The sequence below is a fragment of the Notolabrus celidotus genome, chromosome 14 (genome assembly GCF_009762535.1).
Source record: "Notolabrus celidotus isolate fNotCel1 chromosome 14, fNotCel1.pri, whole genome shotgun sequence".
In the NCBI taxonomy this organism is placed as follows: Eukaryota; Metazoa; Chordata; class Actinopteri; order Labriformes; family Labridae; genus Notolabrus; species Notolabrus celidotus.
In genome coordinates, this window is record NC_048285.1 from 13,957,836 (window position 1) to 13,977,639 (window position 19,804).

At 40.2% G+C, this 19,804-nt stretch overlaps 1 protein-coding gene across 2 annotated transcripts in view; it reads left to right on the forward strand.

Moving 5' to 3' along the window:
- The window catches only part of dner (delta/notch-like EGF repeat containing), a 68,912-nt gene that overhangs the window by 44,121 nt on the left and 4,987 nt on the right, over positions 1 to 19,804 (forward strand). For both annotated transcript variants that reach the window (XM_034701953.1, XM_034701954.1), the window contains exons 4-9: positions 1,823 to 1,986; positions 5,898 to 6,046; positions 6,881 to 7,034; positions 7,691 to 7,804; positions 15,616 to 15,849; positions 19,682 to 19,804. In XM_034701953.1, coding sequence (XP_034557844.1) covers positions 1,823 to 1,986; positions 5,898 to 6,046; positions 6,881 to 7,034; positions 7,691 to 7,804; positions 15,616 to 15,849; positions 19,682 to 19,804 — 938 coding nt within the window. The remainder of the gene's footprint in view (positions 1 to 1,822; positions 1,987 to 5,897; positions 6,047 to 6,880; positions 7,035 to 7,690; positions 7,805 to 15,615; positions 15,850 to 19,681) is intronic.

Below are 19,804 nucleotides of genomic sequence, written 5' to 3' on the forward strand. Positions count from 1 at the left end.
ATCTTCCAGAGGGACAGACAGAGAGATGACACTGCAGAGACGTGATGCACAAACAATTACAACCATTCCATGAAACAATACCAACAACAGTGTTGCTCTTTGTTCTTTTATAGTAACCTATTTGATATGGCTCTTTTTACACAACAATGGCTTTGCTGACAATAACATATTGGCTGCTAAATTACAACCCTAATTCCTAAAAAGTTGGGACGCTTTGCAAAATATGAATAAAAACAGAATTGAATTGTTTGCAAATCATTTAAACCCTGTATTTCATAGAAAATAGAGCAAAGACCAGAACCAGAAGCAGTTTATTACTTGCAGATAACCTACAAAAGCTCTCCCTCTTTAAAACAGCCATCGGGCTGATCCACCTACAACTTGCTCTTACTTGTGAAGATGACCTAAAATATGTCCTTAAATGTCCGTAGCTGTGCCCTGCAGGCCTTCTTCTAAAGTTAGCTCATGTTCAAGTGTTCTTATGGCTTTAAATAGTGTCTTTTTAAAACCTATCTACATCAAACATAGTACATCTATCTAAACTCCAGGGCTGAGAGAATAAACACTGGGCTAGTTTGTTTTTGTTGATATCAGAGTGATAATTTCAGGTGTGGGAATGAGGTGAGAGGAGAGCTCAGATGCAGTAAGGAGACTCATTGAAGGTGTTCACGGTCTCCCTACAGTCTGAGTCTGATCGGCAGGTTTCAATCCTCCCTCCCGTTTCTCCTTCTTGAGGACCCAGCGTGGTAACTCAGCTCGGCTCTGGTGTTTGCCATCTCCTCAGCAGGAAAGAAACTGTTGGAGCTCGGCGTCCTGGCGGGAAGCGTGGTCAAACATTGTTGTTCTCACTCTGCCCGGCAGGACACTGGCTGCTGTGCTGTGTTAGATGTGTACAGATGCAGTTATGATCCTTCCCAAAATATCCCTAAGCCGCATCTATCCTTCCTCACAGTGTGCCTAGCATTAATTTCTTATAAGATTGATCGAGTTTAAAGATGTATCCTTGAGTAGCCCTTCAACTCACCGTTATCTGGTGCCATCTAGTGCAGAGAACAGAGAGGGTTTATAGGTCCAGTATTCACACATCACAAGTAACATCTGAGTACTTTTCTATTTGTCTATCCCTCTGCTCAAACAGCTTTTTCTAGCTTCCCTGCCTCTGTCTGTCTTGGTTGTATTTGTCTGAAATCTCCTCCACATCCCTTGACCACACCAACTGTATTTCATAACTCTGATCATGAGTGTCACAGTGTTTCAACAGAAGGCTACATAACCCTCGTGAGTCAGTTCTTACTCACCAGATCTGATAATGAAACAAGAAACTGGTAGACTCGCCTCAAATCTTCAGTCAGACTTTAAAAAGTGTGTCCATCATTTAGTCACTGCCGGCCACCATGAATTGAGACTGCAGATATCTGCTAAGCCTCTTATATTGGACGATGTGGAGCACTTATCTCATCTTTCCTGTGGATTATGTTGACATTTTTAGTCTGTTGTGTCTGTTTGGTAAAATGAATCAAGTTCCCTGGATGTACAAAATAATTAGGTTGCAGAATGTGGATTGTTTTTCTAATACTGCATTCATTATTTGTCCCCTGAAAAAATCCATAATTCAAACAGTGAATAATGCAAATCTGAAGAGGTAAAAAAGCAGCTAAGAACTGTCACCAATTAAAAGGGATCTTCACAACATGTTAGAACTTGTGGTCTGGGAGAGCGCTGAAGCCAAAGCCCACAGTAATCAGATTCTGTGTCTAATTCTCCTCACCCTTTATCTCCTCACCCCTGATCCCTTCTTTCAACCTTTTGTCTCTCCAATTAGGGTGGTGGTGAATGCCAGTGGAGCTCCAGTGCTGTGGCGTGTGAATGAAGAGGGTTTCCTACGTTCCTCCATTCTCAATGGCACCACAATGTGGTTTCTGCAGGCCAATGATGGACTAGTGGTGCCTGATCACTTGTTGCCCCTGGGACAGAACTACTTCCTGAGTAAGCTGCCAAGTCACACAGTAGCCACTGAGTCCCTTTTCATTGCCTTTTTAAGACAGGACTGTTACTCTCTGTTATGTCTGGAGGGACAAGTACCACGGCTGTGCCAGCATCAGAGGTAGTTACAGAGGAAAAACTGTCACTGTAAACATCTGAGCTGGCCGGACAGAACAGTGCTGTGTGTATATCTGCTGTTAGCTTACATGTCAAGCCTCTCAAGCTTTCATGCCAAAAGTCACACACTGGGCCACCAAAATTTTGTAGCCTGTGGGTTCAGTGAAAAAGCACATAGGGGTAATGACAGAAGAGCTTTATTGCTGGGGTGCGGGATCTAAAAGGACTCCTTTTACATTGTCTGTTCAAGACAGGACAGCTATGCCTATGCCTGTCCTGCTCCCACAATGTCATACAACAATTTAGTCAGTCTGACTATATTGTACTGTAGGTTAAAATGTGGTAGTACTACTTGAATTCAGTATTCATTAAGTTGCTTTTTAGTTTTAGGTTTGGAGACAAAATTATTTTCCACAACTCACTGACTGATCAAACAAAGACGTCACCTTGTTAAAATCCTTTTCCATCTTGAGTCTAACACCTCTTCTCAGACCTGTTAACATGATTCCTATTTCTGTAATCTCCTTTTAGAAAAAAAAAATATCAGCCAGAAACTATTGTTATATTTAGTTGACACTGATACATACCTATGCCAACATGTTTTGGTTCTCAGTGTAAAACCAGAAGAGCAAAAATACACATGGGGATATTGAAAGACATGCTGTATATAAGAGTACTTGAAAGAGTACTTTTCAATGTTGAGGTTAGCATAACATCACCAAAATTGACAAAAAGTCTGTCTTAACAAAACATATGCCTACATACGATGAAAGAAGCACTTACATGCGTCTGTTTCAAGTTCCTGTGAGGAACTTTTGGTTTATGTCAATTTCAGCACCCCGTGTGTTCGTAGCAGTCAACTCTCATTGCTGATTTTGTCCTCTACCTTTATATGTAATGTTTTCTGACAAACACTCTTATCCTTCTTTCTTTTAACAGTCGAACATATCTCACATTGTGCATATATATAATGGAAAATGTTGAGAAAGGTTTTTTCTGCATTGGGCCATAACTCACTTTGTTTGACACTGGCCCTGTGACAGCAGTAACAGAAGTCAAAAAGCACAGTATAGAAGTAACCAATCATGTAGCTGTTGGGTTCATTTACTTTTGTAGCTTATGAAGATTCCTCATTAAAAATGTCAGTCCTTTTTTCCACCAGCCAAAATCTCCTTATGGTAGCTTTAAATGGAAAAATGGTTTGGATGAATATGGGGATTTTTCAGAAGGGAAAATGGATCATTTTCGGCGCTATTTATATCTCAGTATTTATCATTTGATTTGTGTTATTCATCCAACAAGCATGAAGAAGCTTCATAAGCAACATTATGAAGAACCTCCCATTAGCTCATTTAAAACGGAGCCAAAAAACATCAGAGGATTAATGAGGTTTAAATATATTTTATTTACAGAGTTTATTCCTGATGTGGCATTGGGGAGAAATGCATAATATTTGCATATTCGAGTCAGAAACTGTTATTTGCATATTAAAAAAAGATATTCATGCCAATATTCCATCTGTGTTAATACTGAGCTTCACACACATTATGTAGAAGAGTACCCACACATTTAGTCTAGGCTGAGGTGGTTGCTGAAGGGAGGGAGGGTAATTGCGGTCTCACCCTTTGACTGAAGGGCTGTCTGACCTCTGTGTGTGCTCAACATACCTGATGCTGTTTCACCCTGCTAACGCTCTGTTCACCTTGATGTGTCTGCTAACTCTGTGGCAGTGCAGCCTCTGCCTCGCCTGAGAGAAGAGGAGAGACAGGAAGGGGCTACATGGGGAGTTAAGTCAGTGGGGAGGAAGGATAATGGAGGGTGGGGGAGAGAGAGACTCAGATAAGAAGGGAGACCGGAAAAGGAGAGATACAATATAGAAAAAAAGGATTAGAAAGGATGCAGAAAGAGGGAAGAGTGAAGGTGAAACTGCAAGAGGATGATGAAGATACGAAGAGTCAGTAAAAGGGAGAAGTGAAGAAGGACTTCAAGGAGCAGGGACTTTGCAGGTTAAACTTATGATGTCATTGGGCTGATGATCACCTGGTCAGAGGGGACAGAGACAGGAGTTGTTTTATAGGGCTTCTGGTTGGCTGAGGACATTGCATCGTCAAAGTCTCGTCATAGGTGGACTCACTACTCATTGGCTCAAATCAGGCATTAAAAAATGTCAGCTGATCTTCACTATGAGGCTATTTTTATCCAAGTGCTCATGTAGCTGTCAGCTTTGATTGAAGACATAAGAGGTTTTCTTAACTTATAGACCCCGAGAGACAAGACGGAGAGGCATTCTATTTTTAGACACAAGGAAGTGCAGCTCATGCCAGTGCTTTCCCTGATATTTTAAGCCACATGAGGGTTAACTGACTTTTGATTTGATTATTTCTTGCATCTGGTCAAGTGTACTCAGAGCCAGGGTATTATTTAACATCTCTCTTCAAAACTTTTTTAGCAAGACAAAAAACATAGCCCAGCGAGAGGCTATACTTAGACTAGCACTAGCTTAATCAGAATCAGAATCAGAATTAGAAATACTTTATTTATCCCGGGGGAAATTCAGTTGTTACAGAATGCTCTAATACACAGTGTGAAAAAGTAAAAATATGAATAGAAAGAAGGAATAAGATAAGATTTAAATACGAATGAAATAATATAATTTGGATTAATAATAAGTATTATACAGAAACGCAGAATAGTTACAGTTCGCTATGTAAAAGCACTGGGAATGAAGGTATTGTATACAGGATGTTGAAGTGGCAGGGATATTGCACAGTGTATTGCACAGTGTATTGCACAGTTATTGCACAGAGTACAGAACATAGTTCAGTCATCAGAGGGAGGAGTTGCACAGTCTGATGGCCACAGGCAGGAATGACTTCCTGTGGTGTTTTGTGGTGCATTTAGGGGGGATCAGTGTTGTGCTGAATGTGCTCCTGTGATTCACCAGCACATTGTAGAGAGGGTGGTGGATATTGTCCATGATGCTGTGGAGCTTTGACAATGCTAGCTAAATGCCAAAATCCTTACAGTGAAAATGCAAACACTTCAATGTGAAGCAGATCTAAGGTGAAGATGCTCACTATCGATGTTAAGTGTATTAGCATGCTAGCTTTTGACATTGGCAAGTCCTATTAGAACTGAACACTATAGGACTAATGTCAATGTACAGAGCGAAAAAACTGCGAATAAACAAAGCTAATGTTTTGTGTTAAAGATACAAAAGTATGAAGGTTTAAACCATATATATATACCATAAAACCTACAACGGTGTCAGGTGGTAAGTTAGCTATCACACATTTGAAAGGGTTATTACGAAACTCAAAACAAAGAATGGCAAATACTGAAACATGAGCAAGCTAATAACAAAACATTTATCTGGGGAAAGTACAGTCCAATGTGTTTTTTTAACCAAAGTGTTATGACAGCATCAGGCTCGTTTTCTGATGCTTTTGAGCTGTCAACAACAGAAAATCATCAATCGACCCAACAGCACTTTTAGAGAATTAAAAAGTACAGCTGAGGCTGATGGGACTTCAATTTGTTAAGCAGGTATCCAGTCAAAAAACAAAGTAATGGACAAACTGAAACCCATTGATCAACTTGCATTAAAAGTAATTGGATCAGCAAAGAAATAGTCTTTATGGTAGAAGTAAGAAATGTAATGTTTGATATTGACTCAAATTTTCTTCCAAAGGCATCGTGATCATTTATTCAGAATACCTAAGCTAATGTGTTCTCATTCAATTCAATGCAAGCTACTTCAAAGGTTTAAAAATCACCTCACTTTTCCTCTACATTAGGTGTGTTGCACGTTGGCGCCCCCACAGCCCCAGAGGTCACCCTGCGTCTCAACCTGACAGTCAAAGCCAGCAGCTGTGTGGAGCCTGGCAGCAGCTTCAGTGACCCTCAGTGCTCCGGGAAAGGCAAATGTATCACACAGCCCTCTGAGGTGAGACAGAACTTTTTTATAGTTTCAAAATCATTATAGCTCTAGTGTTGGTAAAGATGGAGGAGAAAGATACTGCAGTAGATGTTAGAAGAAACATAGTGATGAAGCAACACATATAAATGAAAGCTGAAACTATTACTAAAAAGCAGCTTTATTCAGGAGAGATTATTTTGCTGTTTTTAACACTGTGCTAACAAAAAAGTAGTAAAACTGCCAAATCATCAAAAGTAAAGTTACCACACTATTGTGATCCCATGCTATCACTGCAGCTGAATTCACACTTGCAATCACCTTTAGATTCATATTCTCAAATGTACAGCAGAAGTTACAGTAACTCTCTCTGGGTTTCACTTGCAGGGACCGTACAGCTCACAATAGCCAGCAAAAAAAGCAAAAGCCTGAACAGTTTAGAGCAGCAAAATGTAATTCCACAAGTTACAGTGATGTAATAATAACAAAAGCTATTGTATTTAATAATGCAGATGTACACTGCCATTTCTTATGTGCTGCTGCAGCAGAAGTAGAAGGAAGCACATGAGACCCAGTGGTCCCCTCAAGATCCATACATTAGTAGAAACCAGTGTTCTCTTTTTCATTGCAGTTTTCTCTCCATGTTTTAGGAAATTAAATAGCGTCACCACTGCTGCTCGTTGTTGCATAGTTACGTGATAGAACTACTTTACAATCTGCAGTCTCATTATTTCTGTTTCACAAGTTTTTCCTCCTTCTCTCCGTTGTTACCCATCGCTTCACCTTCAAGGCTCATTGATTTGATGTGTGAAATCTGACTGTGTGGTCGGTGTGTGTTTTTCTGTGTGTGTGTTGCTCTCACAGAGCACTTTCTTCTGTGAGTGTGAGGACGGCTACACTGGAATCTTCTGCGAGGAATTCGATGCGTGCCACCACAGACCCTGTCACAACAATGGCACCTGCACCGATGTCAGACAGGGGGGTGAAGGACGCAACTTCACATGCGCCTGCCCTCCAGGTGTGTGTGTGTGTGTGTGTCCATGAATGCATGATGCCCTTTAAGTCAATAAGGCTCAGTGTGACTGTGTGGTCTTAGCTTGTTAGATTTGAGTTTTGCAGATTTACAAAGGTTGAATAATGAAAAAAACTCTTAATAAGAACAAAAGAACAGATGTTGAACTTTCTATCCTGTCAGATTTATTTAAGGACAGGGATGTGAAACGAGGGCCTGAGGTAGGAAGGTAAATGTTTGAGGTGAACACTGATTGCCTGTCACTTAAAGACTTTTGCTAACCAGCCCTGTGTGTGCAGCCGATTAGAAACAGTTCATCTTTGCTCAAGTAAATGCATTGTGAACATGGATGACTCCATTTTCTGTGATTCTTTACTCAGAATCCTTTAAGCTACTTCTCTTATTGCTGCTACTTCTCTTTGGGTTGTTAAGAAAAACATGCAAGTTATGATAAATAGTATTTCTTACTTAAAAGTCCAATACAATATTTAACAGAAGAAGTGAGAAACTAAGTGAACTAAGCTGAGCATGGCAAAAAAAACACATTAACTATCATCAGTAGCTGCTTGAATAATGCTATTTAGCTTGGTTTTGCTTCAACACATAACTTTTAGGTGTTTTTCACCAAATGAACTAAAGATTATAAACTGCATGTTCATTAGGTTATGAAGGGGAACGCTGCCAGTTGCTGGTTGACCACTGTGTCTCTCAGCCCTGCAAGAATGAAGCCACCTGTTTCAGCAGCCTGGCTGGACCCAGGTGCTACTGTCCCGAAGGTAAGGACACAGTCACTGCATCCAACTTATCTGTGTGTGAGTCGGGGGAAAGTATTAACACTGCCAGAAGAGAATGGTTTGTGTGCCTTTAGAGGATTGGGCTGTACTATTTTTTTTTTTAGTTCAGTTATATATATAAGGTTGTTTCTATCTGGATAAGACAGTAATCTCTGACCTAATGTATAGACTGAAAGAGTGCTGATGTTCTGTATTAATGTGTGTTTATAACATCTGTCTGATTCTACTTTTTATACACTCTGCGTGTCTGCTCTAACTTTAACAGTATCTGTGCCACTGAGATGCTTAATTTAAACCTTCCTCCTCCGGTCTAATTAGTCTTCATAGCCTCAACGACCTGCATCAGACTCTCAGAGGAAATCTGTGACCGCAAAAACTACTGCCGAAACAGCACTTCTCAGTAAAGATGCACAAGTTTGGGATTAATGAACACCACGTACCAACAATAGTGTTAACTGAGAGTGTATACACACTCACACACATGTCAAAATATAGGGAAAACATGACTAACAATGGACCGTACCGACTAAATAAAACTCTGCAGATGGAATAAAACTGTTTTTAGTGTTGCAGGTAAAGCTCCCAGCAGTCGGTTCATTCTCAAACTGGAGGAGGCGTCTCTCACACTGACTGCACTTGTAATCTGCAGCAGCCAAAAAGTAAGGTCTCTAATGAGGAAAGGAATTTATAATCCAACATTGTTTTTATTTTCATTATATGTGAGAGGAGAGGTGAGAGCAACAGTGAGAACCGTGCCTGCACCTCTTAATTAGTGCAGAGAGATTTTGCCAAGAGGCTGTTTTTAAAAATGTCAGCAGTTTATTAGATAATCCTCAGTCTGAAGAATTCTGACTGTAGGACAAATGACCTCCTTGTGATTGTCAGATTTCAGCAGAGTTAAAATTGTAGCTAAAATGTGGTGGATCTCTCTTATTCTTCAGTTAGCTTATTCATAAAACGATGAACTGTATTTAAGAAAAATATGCCCAACTTTTCAGGATATAAACCAATTATTCCAAAGCATTATGCAAAGATGACATTTTGACATCTTTAGCAAAGATGAAGATGATAAATATTCATTGGCTGAATATCTTTTAGCTGCCTGGCTATCAGGGTCCTGGTGTTGTGTCTGCAGGCTCACTGTCAAACAATTAGAACTCTCATGAACACATCAATACAACAGATAGCTCATATTATTGTTATTAACTGTGCTTTTCCAGAAATCAATCAATGAATTAATCTAGTCCAGCTGTCTGCTGTGAAATTTCCCCCCGTACTTCAGATTTTTCTCTGAAGTACTGTAAAAGCGATTTAAGACTGCGAGACAGTGCTGAGAAAAGACTGATTTCAAGGGGCAGTAAAAAAAAAAAAAAAAAAAAAGAGATATTTGTCTGTTGGAATAAATCCATGGGAGTGGATGTCTCAGTATAGGTCAGGGCTGTTTAACAAATGATTAATCGATAACTGTCAGACTGCTGAGCAATGCCCACACTGTCCTGAAAGAGACAATGCTCTGTGTTGTGAATGTTTTCAGACTATTTAATCATGCACGGTGTGGATCAGTGTGGGAACAGGGGCTGTTTTCGAAATGGCCTGCTACATACTACCTACTGATGTAGTAGGCAGTAGGTACTACCTACTACTGCCTACTACACATGGTTTAAATTTAGTATGTCGTATGATGTTCTGTTCGATCTGTGTTGCAGTATGCTGAGACAGACATCACTGAATTTCCGGTTTCGGAATGCGGCAGTAAACAACGGCCAAGCTGATAGTGAAACTGCTTCTTTAGCATCACTTATGCTTTAAAAAGTTAAGAAGTGGTTTATATGGAATGTAATAATTTTCACAGCACCTAAAAACTGAGTTCCCCCGTCAAAAAAAGAAGAGAAAAGAAGAAGCAGAACGAGCGCTGTGCATTGTGGGAAACAGTACGTGAGGCAGACTGGTCTGATGCATACTGAGAAATTTTCCCAAATCAGTAGACATCCAGGTTGGTTTTGGTATACTGCAGATTTTGCTCTTGTTCACATACTACTTACTGAATTTTGGCCAAATCTGTGCGTACTGCTAGTATAGTAGGCAGTTTTGAAAAAAGCCAGGGTATAGGGTAGAGGTTAATTGGACAGCTAAATGACACCACTGAGTCATTTTTCTTTCTTTTTTAGTATAAATATTTTGTTCTCTGTTGTTCCTGTCGGTTTCCTCTAGAGGACAGAGTCTTTATTTGAAGACTCCTTGTTTGAAGCTGAACGTTTCAAGTTCTTTTTTTCTCATGCCTCTTGAAAGAGAAAGGATTAGATTTCATAAATTACAGTCAACAATAATGAAGACCTAATTTGTGCAGTGCTGACCTCCAAAGGTATAAAAATGTAAGCACACTCCAACATCCAAGGAAGCACTTACATTTACAATTTTGCATGCTGCTTAGAGCAGAGAAAGGATCTCCCATCCTCATAAATCAAAGTGTTTTTTGTGATCTTCCAGCACAGACTTGAGATAAATAGTGTGATAGATGGCAGGACAGCTAAAGCCGATGTCATCAGAGACGCTTCAACTGTGTGATCACGGTGCCAGCTCTGAGAGCTAAAGCTGCATTTTTATGAGCTACATCATAAGCCAGGCAGGCATGTTTAGATATATTCACCCTGCAGGGAAAAGGTAATGCCTCCACTCCTGTTTGTTTGCCTCTCAGCAGCATCTCTCAAAAATAGATATCCAGAGAGACGTTTAATCTGATTTGAATATACCCAGGACATGACAACATGAACTGGATAATTTAAGGACAGTAGAGATTTAATTATTGCCATACAGCCGGAAGGTTGACATTTTTACTTCATATGTGATCACTATTTACAGATTCGACATAAAAAAAATTTACCAAGGCAAGGGACAGGATTTTTATATCAAAGGTTCTGATTTCTGTGATAAATAACATAGTTAGAGAGGTTTGTCCCAATGTAAGCAAAATGAGCTAAACACATTGGCTGTAATGCAATCCTGTAATGTATCACCAGTTTTATGACGTGCAGCTCTAGAAATTTTTCTCGAGTGATGCAAAAATGTGTTTATTCTCTGGTTCTACTTTAAGTTTGTGTTTGTGTAAAATTAATAATTTAGTTTGACTTTATTCAACATGTTTCCTATCTTTGCAGATTCCAAAAAAAATCTCTTACTTAGGTGTTTTATTTGCAGTTGACATTGGGTAAAGATAAGAGAAAGATGCAGTACTTTCAGCTGTGGAAAAATGCTCATATGCTTGTCTTAACAACAGAGTACTCATGTTTTAACTGAGAGAGAGAGTTCAGAAATCAGTACTCAGTGGAATAACCCTGATTTTCAAGTACAGGTTTCATGCATTTCAGCATGATCTCCACAAGCCTTTCACATCACTGTTGGGTGACTTCATGCCTCTCTTGACATAAAAGCTGAAGCAGCTCAGCTTTGTTCAATGGCTTGTCAGGCAATCCCTGAATCAGTACTTTGCAGTAAATGGAGGTGGGTCTGTGTTGAAATTCAACTTACACTTGAAAACCATTGCTTCCATGCGTGCAGGGCTGCTGCTTTGAGAAAACATTTGGAGTGTTGTATTCATTTTTTCTGGAGCAGTTCGACAATCTGCATGCAAGTCTAATGGCAACATATGTAAAGAGAAGTCTTGGTAGGAAGTCATTTATTGCCAAACCAACAACCCTGAAAAAATGGATGTCACTCCCAGAGGTTATTTCATCTTCAGACTATAGTTGTGTTGTGGCTATTGTTCATGTTTCATTGTTACATATATAATGACAACTTAATAATTAAACCTAGACCAAACCACAAGAACTTGCTTGTAATTATCTGAAGTTGTCTTTTAAAAGACACCAAAAATCCCCCACTCCCATATTGTAAATTGGAATACACAGTTAATGGTAAAAGATATGTGCCTATTTAACTACATGTTTAAATGATGTAATCAAAACTCTGAATAGAGCAATTAATAATAAAATTAGGCTTTTATAAAAGTCTCTTCGCTCTTTGACTGCCTCAAACTTCCCCCCTCACACTGAGTTCAAAATGAGGTGATGAAGAAGTCAAAATCTCTGTGAACACCATTAGTAATACAAATTTCACAGAAGTGCTCAAGCAAATCTTGCACTCCTCAACAGATACTAACCACAGTCATACCAACTTTCTTTCATGCAAGCACAGTCACTTTATCTTCCCCTCTTCCTCATGCACAAACATGTCTGTGCACTGACAGGAGAGAAATTGCGAGTCTTGGTTTTAAGACTGATGCCAGTCAGTGTGCAGGGCGGGGGAGTGCGAGTGCTGGCTAAATTTAAACTGTGAACCGCATTTAATGTTGGCAGGTCTGAATGCCTCCAGCAGCAGGAGGGAACAGGCTCCTCTTTGTCAGCCAGGTCGCATGTCATAATGTTTGTGCATCTTTAGATAGGGAGATACGTTAAACAAATAAACAGGGAGTAGAGAAAGACAGAGAGAGAGGGGGAGGCTGAACTGAAGACGTGAAAGTTCAAACATAGAAGAGGGAAGCTAAACACAGAGGAAAGCGATGGGATTAAACTATGACCAAACAAACAGAAACCATAACGGCTGATTTATGCAGGAGCGTGTGGAAGTGTGTGCGTGGGCTTGCATCTGTGTGTGCAAGTGTATGATCGAAAGGGGTAAGGGGAGAAGAAATGAGGAAGCTTCGGAGGAGACGAGGGAGTGACAAATAAGAGAATGAAGCAAGTCGAGGCTTCAGAGAGAGCTTTGGGTGGGTTTTCCTTCGGCCTGTTGTGGATTTCTCCTGTCTCTGCTCCTGAATGATAAATGCCCTGCTCATGCGGTGAAATAAAGTCTTGCAGATCAATGAGTGCTTGTGAAGGATCTCTTCATTAGCTCAATGGAGTGTGTGCTGCAGTGTAGTCAGCGCATGGATTTACTACCATGCTACTGTAAATCAGAGGGACAGCACACATTTATACAGCCAAGTATATGCATGTACTGTGAACTGCAGCACAATGTCAGTTCTCATGGGAGGTGGAGGGGTGGAGGAAAGAGGGAGGAGGTTATTTTTAGATGAGGTGGATAGGTAAGAGAAGCAGAGGCTCACAGGCTAATGAAAGAAGGCGAAGCAGAAACCAGCAATTTCAACATTCAAAAAGTCCATGAGTGTACAAAGAGAATCCAGAGGTACAAAGCATGAAATAAACTATACCTACCTAGATACTTATTAAACAGTATGCTAGTTAGACATTTCTCTCAACACCTTCTTTCAAGTTATTTTAGTCTCCACTGTGGTGCAGGAGGAAGGGATTAAATTACTAATATTAAAACCATTTTTTGGTGGTAGATGATGACAGAATCAAACCACTTTCTATCATTTAATCAGCATTTTATCTTTGATCGATGCTGTCCCTAAAATAAGGCTTAAAGGCACAGCTCATCATTTGGAGAGTGTAGGAATCCTGAATCTGTGGGTTCAAGACCAGATTTTGGTATCAGAAGTGTTCGGCTTTTTGTTTATATTACAAGTGTTAGAGTACGCTAGTATTTAACACTGGAACAGATTCTCGGTTAAAAAATGACAATGTAACTTTAAGTAATGTCTTTCAACATTAAACATTAGACATTTGCATGCATCTGCTCTTAGATCAGGGGTTCTCAAACTTTTGGGGCCAGGGACCCCTTACAGGTGAAAACATTATCCAAGGACTCCCTCATAATTGCAACATACATTAAGCACATGCTTACTACCATTTGCACTCTTAGATGCCCTTGGAACTATTTGTATTGTAAAACTTATCAATCTAAATACTTCAGACCTGTTCCATATTGATAGATAACACTTCAATTTGAATCAAGTAAATACCACTGGTATACTTTAAAACAGAGGGTCATTTAATTCCTTGTGGACTGTGTGACAGGCAGCATTTATACTTTTCAAGTCACTGATCTTAAAAGCTTTCAGAAAATCAACAGTGGCAAGACTGGCATATCCCTTCGAGCCACTAAATAAGAAGCCTTCTGCACTTTCTCTGAAGTTGTGGTCAGGTCCACCATCTGTGTTTTCTGGCGAATGTATTCCTTGCTCTTTCGCTGGAAAAAGTCTTTAGTTTTGTTCTTATATTCCCGGTGATTTGTGATCAGATGTCCCTTAAGTTGCGCGTCTGACTGTAAACAAATGTAGTAACAAGGGAGCCAACTATGCCTTGCTAAAAGCCTCTTACTAGGCCATCAGTTAACAAGGATAAATTACTATCAGATGAAAACTGATAGACTACAAGATCGTGAAACAACTCGACCTTCACACAGTTGTCTGATTCACCCTACTTTCAGTCATTTGCTAAAATACGCTAAGCTACTTGCCTCCTAGCTTTGGTTAAACTTACATCAGACGATGAAGCAGTATTGTTATCTAATTCTTAGCAGCTCAAATATTTAATCAGTAAATGTCCAGGCCATGTTTATCCTGATTAGACTACCACACTGACCACTCAAGAGGATCTGTATCAGATTAACAAACACAAGCAATAAAAAACATTACACAAAAAAAATGCTTTGTTTTGAATCCTTTAATATTGATTTAAACTTCAACTTTATTATCCCCTGATAGTTTTTGTTGTTGTGTATTTTTTTTGCAAGTTTGTGCATTCCCCCTCTACGAGTCACATATATTACATTTTAAGCTGTTGTTTTGCTTTTCCAGGCAGAATTGGGTTTATTGCTCTGAATAAAAATTACTTATGTCATCTTGTGGTGGCGTCTTCCTAAACTTCTAATTATCTGTGCTGCACAACTTTGAGTCAGTGTGGAATCAATTACTCTGCTGCAGAAAACTTTCGTGTCAGAAGTTTGTACACACATTTGGAGTCCCTGATGCTGTGTCGTGAGATTTAATTAAGATACCAGACAAACAAAACAAACAGGAATTCAATTGTAACACTATGATGCACAAACATACACGACAATGACAGTTTGTCATTAATTCGAGCAGTCACGATGACCATAACCTTTAAAATCATCTCAATTTCATGAGTAGTAACAACCTACGAAAGGAAAAACCAGGCCAAAGAGAGATTTAAACATAAAAGTCAGCCCATGGGAAAGTCTTTGGATATAGAGATTCACTACCGATCTGCAGCAGCATACGCACAACGCTTTTAGGTACTGGTCTCTGCATTCTGGAGGGATATTCAGACTCTGAAAGGATTCAAGGCATTATCTTTAAAATGCATCATTGATTTTTAAATAAAGGTTGAAAGGAATATCAACATAAGTTTACCTGTTTACAGGTTGTTGTGTTTGCATAAAACACTTACCCCTACAAAAATTCTATGTCTGCTTATTTGTGTGAAGACAGGGTCTTAACTGGCAGGAGATTAGGTGCAATTTCATGCCAAAATGGATGTCACGCATTTCACTGCACAGCCTGATTTGCATTAACACAACTCCTGCTGTGCCTCTTTGCCCAACTTGTTGCTTGCAGGTTCATTTGAAGCCTGGAAATGGAGTGCAAAGTGACTTTGCCTGCAGAAATGAGAACCTGTCTGCACTTGCACCATAGCTTCGAGCTGTCTTTGCTGTTTAATATTTTCATGTAGATAAGGGCTCTTGTACCTAATAACATTTAGTAGCAGTAGTTGTAAATAATATTAATTGTGGAAGCTATTCCTGCAGGCATATAAGGACTGGTTGCCTTGTGGATACATAAAAAATAATGTATTTTTTCCCCATAAATTGTCTTTATTTTTCCCTTTGAACCTATCATTGCTTACTCTTTTCTCTTCATCACCCTCTTACAGGCTACCAGGGTGCTACATGTGAGCAGAAGGTGGACCCATGTGCCTGCAGCCCTTGTCACAATAACGGCACGTGCTATGCCCAAGGCCCTGGCCCCCTGGGTTTCGGTTGCAGCTGCACAGCAGGATTCACTGGACCGACTTGTGCCCAGCTGGTGGACTTCTGTGCCCTGAACCCCTGTGCCCATGGGGTCTGCCGCAGCGTGGGGAACAGCTACAGGTGTCTGTGTGTCCCAGGTGAGCTGTGGTGTCAGACGTCTAAGTGACTGGGGTTTGACAATGCAAGATAGCATTTCTTAAAGAAGAGCATTGTGGGAAAAGTATCGTCCAGCTGTATTGATTAGAACACCAGGTTTGAAAACCCATTGGCTACGGACTGACAATACTACAGCTGCTGGGATCAATGGCCAACTCCTCTATGCTTTTGGTGTAACCAGCAGTCAGGGATAAAAGACCTCTGGCCAAAGCTACGCTTCTATTATTTACAGTCCAAAGAGACAGACGAGAATGGCATTGATGTTGAGAAACAACATCTAAGGGAGGATTACTAGCTGCACTGGTAGCTGCACATTTATAGACATTAATTAAAACGTAACTGTCACTAGAGGGCTGTCAGTGGAGTCTGAGATTTCATAATAGCGGACTGCGCTCTGCCTCTTTTGCTCTCCACGTGGACTGTGTTCCTGCATGCAGTCAATTCCTACTTAAATGCAAGTGGATGTTGCTTCTTGTACTACAAATAGTAACCAGAACACCTTAAAAACTATAATCTGCCCCTGTAAAATTGATTAGACTACTGTTCAGTCTTCATAAAGACAAAAAACAATCAGAGTTAATATTTGAAGCTACTACAGATCTTATCAGAAGCTTAAAAAAAACATAATAAATCAAGATAACAAGATAAGGCTTCACCCATCAAAGAAGCTATTGCAGTATGTCTGTGAGCCCATTCAGAAATCCATCCACAGCCACGAGATACCATCTGAATCTTTCACCACTCTTAACCTGAAGTTACTCTCAGCACTTAAAACTCAGTTATAAGTGAAAGAACAATGGGCTCTGTGTCGGACTCAGTGTGGCAGTAAAGTGGTCTGGCTGTATGATGAGTTATTTTTAGACTGGGTGATCATGGTGCTGGTGCTGATGCCTCAGCAATGAACTCAATTGAGTGGAATGATGAGTTATCATTATCCTTTGTCTTGCAATCACCTTGCCGAGGATGGTGAGTTCGGTGTCTCTCTCAGTGGCTCATAAACATAATTTGACTCTTTGCCTTTTTTACTTTCTGTTTGTTCTATCTGTCAGTCAGAGCTGCTCGCCATCTTCAACTCTTAGTTATTCATTCATACTCCTATCCATACCTGCACCAGCAGCCTCTACAGTTGCACCTTTTGTTAAACAAATTCACCACAAATGGTTGGTGTTGATTATTTATATATTAGTTTTGATGAACTGCTACACAGCTGTTCTCCCGCTTGTTGATAAGGATTTTGAGTGATAAATAAGCACTGGATATTTGTAGCTCTTTTTCAAATCCCCGGAGACAGTTTCCCAAATATTTGAACCTTAAGAATAATTGCATGGAGTTGATAAACCTGCAATTACTCGTGCTCTCCGTCTTTATTAAGATTCACTTACTCCTGCTGTGTCCTGGCATGCAGGACAGTCCTCTGTTGCTTTCAAAATATTCAGATATTGTTCAATTTTTTCCCATTTGCATTCTTCTCATATGTATTTTATTTTTTTCTGCTCTTCGCTTTGTCCTTTGTTGTCTTTTTGTTGTCGCACCTAATTTCCCTCTCATCCTCTGTTGTATGGTTGCCATGGTGAAGCAGTTGCACTACAAGTATGCCTCCTGGTATATTGTCATTGTCTGTGGTTATGCTAGTTAAGCAGAAGTTGTTAGCCAATCAAATGTCTCTTCTCAGGCGGCCCTGTCTAATGGGATTGGTGAGATTGCTGCAATTAGCATAGCAAGTGTGTGTGTGTGTGTGTGTGTGTGTGTGTGTGTGTGTGTGTGTGTGTGTGTGTGTGTGTGTGTGTGTGTGTGCGTGTGCGTGTGCGTGTGTGCATGTTTCTGTAAACACACACACTAACACAGACACCTGAATGTTTTGGACCAAATGTGACCTTTTCCACCTCATCAGAATGCAAGCTGGTGTAGGAGTGTGTGTATGCTGCTAAGTATAAATGCCCTTCGTGTGAGTGTGTGCACAGCTGAGTGCATTAGTTTGTTAGCCTGCCTGCCTGCCTTGTTTGAGTGTGTAATGTGTGTAATGTGTGTAGGGGTTTGTTTAAATGCCCGCTGGCTGCCTAAGAGAAGACTGCTGGGGAGCTGATATGTAGAAGGATCCCTCCTCCAGTTTTCCTGTTATCCAGCTCACACCAGAGGCAGCCAGCCCAACAGCCAGCCCGCAGAAAGCAGGCAGAGTCTTGGAAAGGCACTTGACATTTCACTGGCATTTCACAGAGGGGACCCCAGAGCCTCTAAGTGAGCTCCTCATTAAATCCCCCTCTTTCTCCTTCCCCCGAACACACGTCAGCCGTGGGCCAGGGGAGGGTTCTTAGAAACTTTGTAGGCTCTGGGGCCAAACTGAATTTTTAGTCACTCTTGGTGAGAGTGGAGCTAATGAAAACAGATCACTCCACTTAGGTAAGGACGGAAGAGACGTTGGTCCTCTGACGATTTAGGTTCACAAGATAGTGGAACATTTTAATAAAGAGCAGGGGTTCAGTCAGGAAACATAGCAGGTACATATTTCCCAACTACTTTTACGTCTTAGTAATGAAGATTTAAACACACAGTGAGGTTTGAGAGAGATTTAGACAAATACACACTGACTCAGAAACCTCCACTGACATTCACTCTCTCTCTCACTCTCATAACATTTATCTGTGTTTCCAAAGTCACTCCAGCGGTGTGATACTATTCATTAGACTTAGTACCTTTCCCTTTGCTTTACACATACTGTTGTTGAGACTTGAGATTAATTGATTGCTCCTCACTCTTGGCTCGACTGACTTTCAGATGCTGCAGGCTTTTTCTGCTCCAGTGCACAGCTGCCCTCCATTGGAAAACACAGAGCACTGCATGTTGTTTCATTTCAAACCCAATCCCTCTGGAATGCAGATGCAAAATTACAGATTTGCAAACTTAGGTATCACACAAGTCATGGTTTTATAGTTGAATGAATTATTTACTTAACTGGTGTTGTATTTGTGTCCAGGTATATGCATGGATGTGTTGCTGTACTGTCAGCTCAGATGTTGTCTGGTGCATTACTTATCAATATTTCATGGCTCAGTTATGGAGAGAAAGAGGAATCAAAATAAAATGTAGGAGCTTCATGATGACACCGTATTTAAGAGACTGAACACATTTTAGATGAGTTTATCTTTCCACTTGAAACCAGTCTGGGGGAATTTCTTAAGGTAAAAAAAGAAGAAATTACAACCAGTTCCTTACTGACGAATACTGATATACTTATTGCTTGTAGCATACTGGTGTTAACTTTTCACCTGGAAGCATCCAGGTATAAATCATTTGAAAAGAGGCTCAGATTGAAAAGCATGTGTCTCGTGATAAGCTCTGACCAGCTTTGCGATCAGCATCTTTGGATGTTTGGAATCAAAATTAGAATGAAAATCCAGATCAGGTGGCTGCTTAAGGTCTTACAAGGACTTTCTGTTTAGTTCTAATCACTTTCATCAAGAATACTGCTTGCTGCAGCATGAATATGCTTTGTGTGCTTAATAACTTTGCCCCCTTGACAAATAAACAAGGCCACTAACTAACATGCAAGGAGGAGAAGAAAGATATTCTGGCTGTGCTGTATTGCAAATGATGGATTATACAATCCATGCTTGAGGATGTTTCATAGTCTTGTAGGAGCACTTTAATTTTCTGATCCGTATCAAGATTTTTCTTTTACAAATAGATGAGGCATTAAATATTAAGAATCCAAAGTCATATTCAAATTCTTCTCTTAAAACCCTGCCAAGACAAACCTGCGTTTCAGACTAAATCAGATTTGACACTAAACCCACCATGTACTTTTGTCCTCTGAAGGCTACCATGGCTTGTACTGTGAGGAGGAGTACAATGAGTGTCTGTCGGCCCCCTGCCAGAACTACGCCACCTGCAGAGATCTCATCAATGCCTATGAGTGTGTCTGCACACCACAGTTTGAAG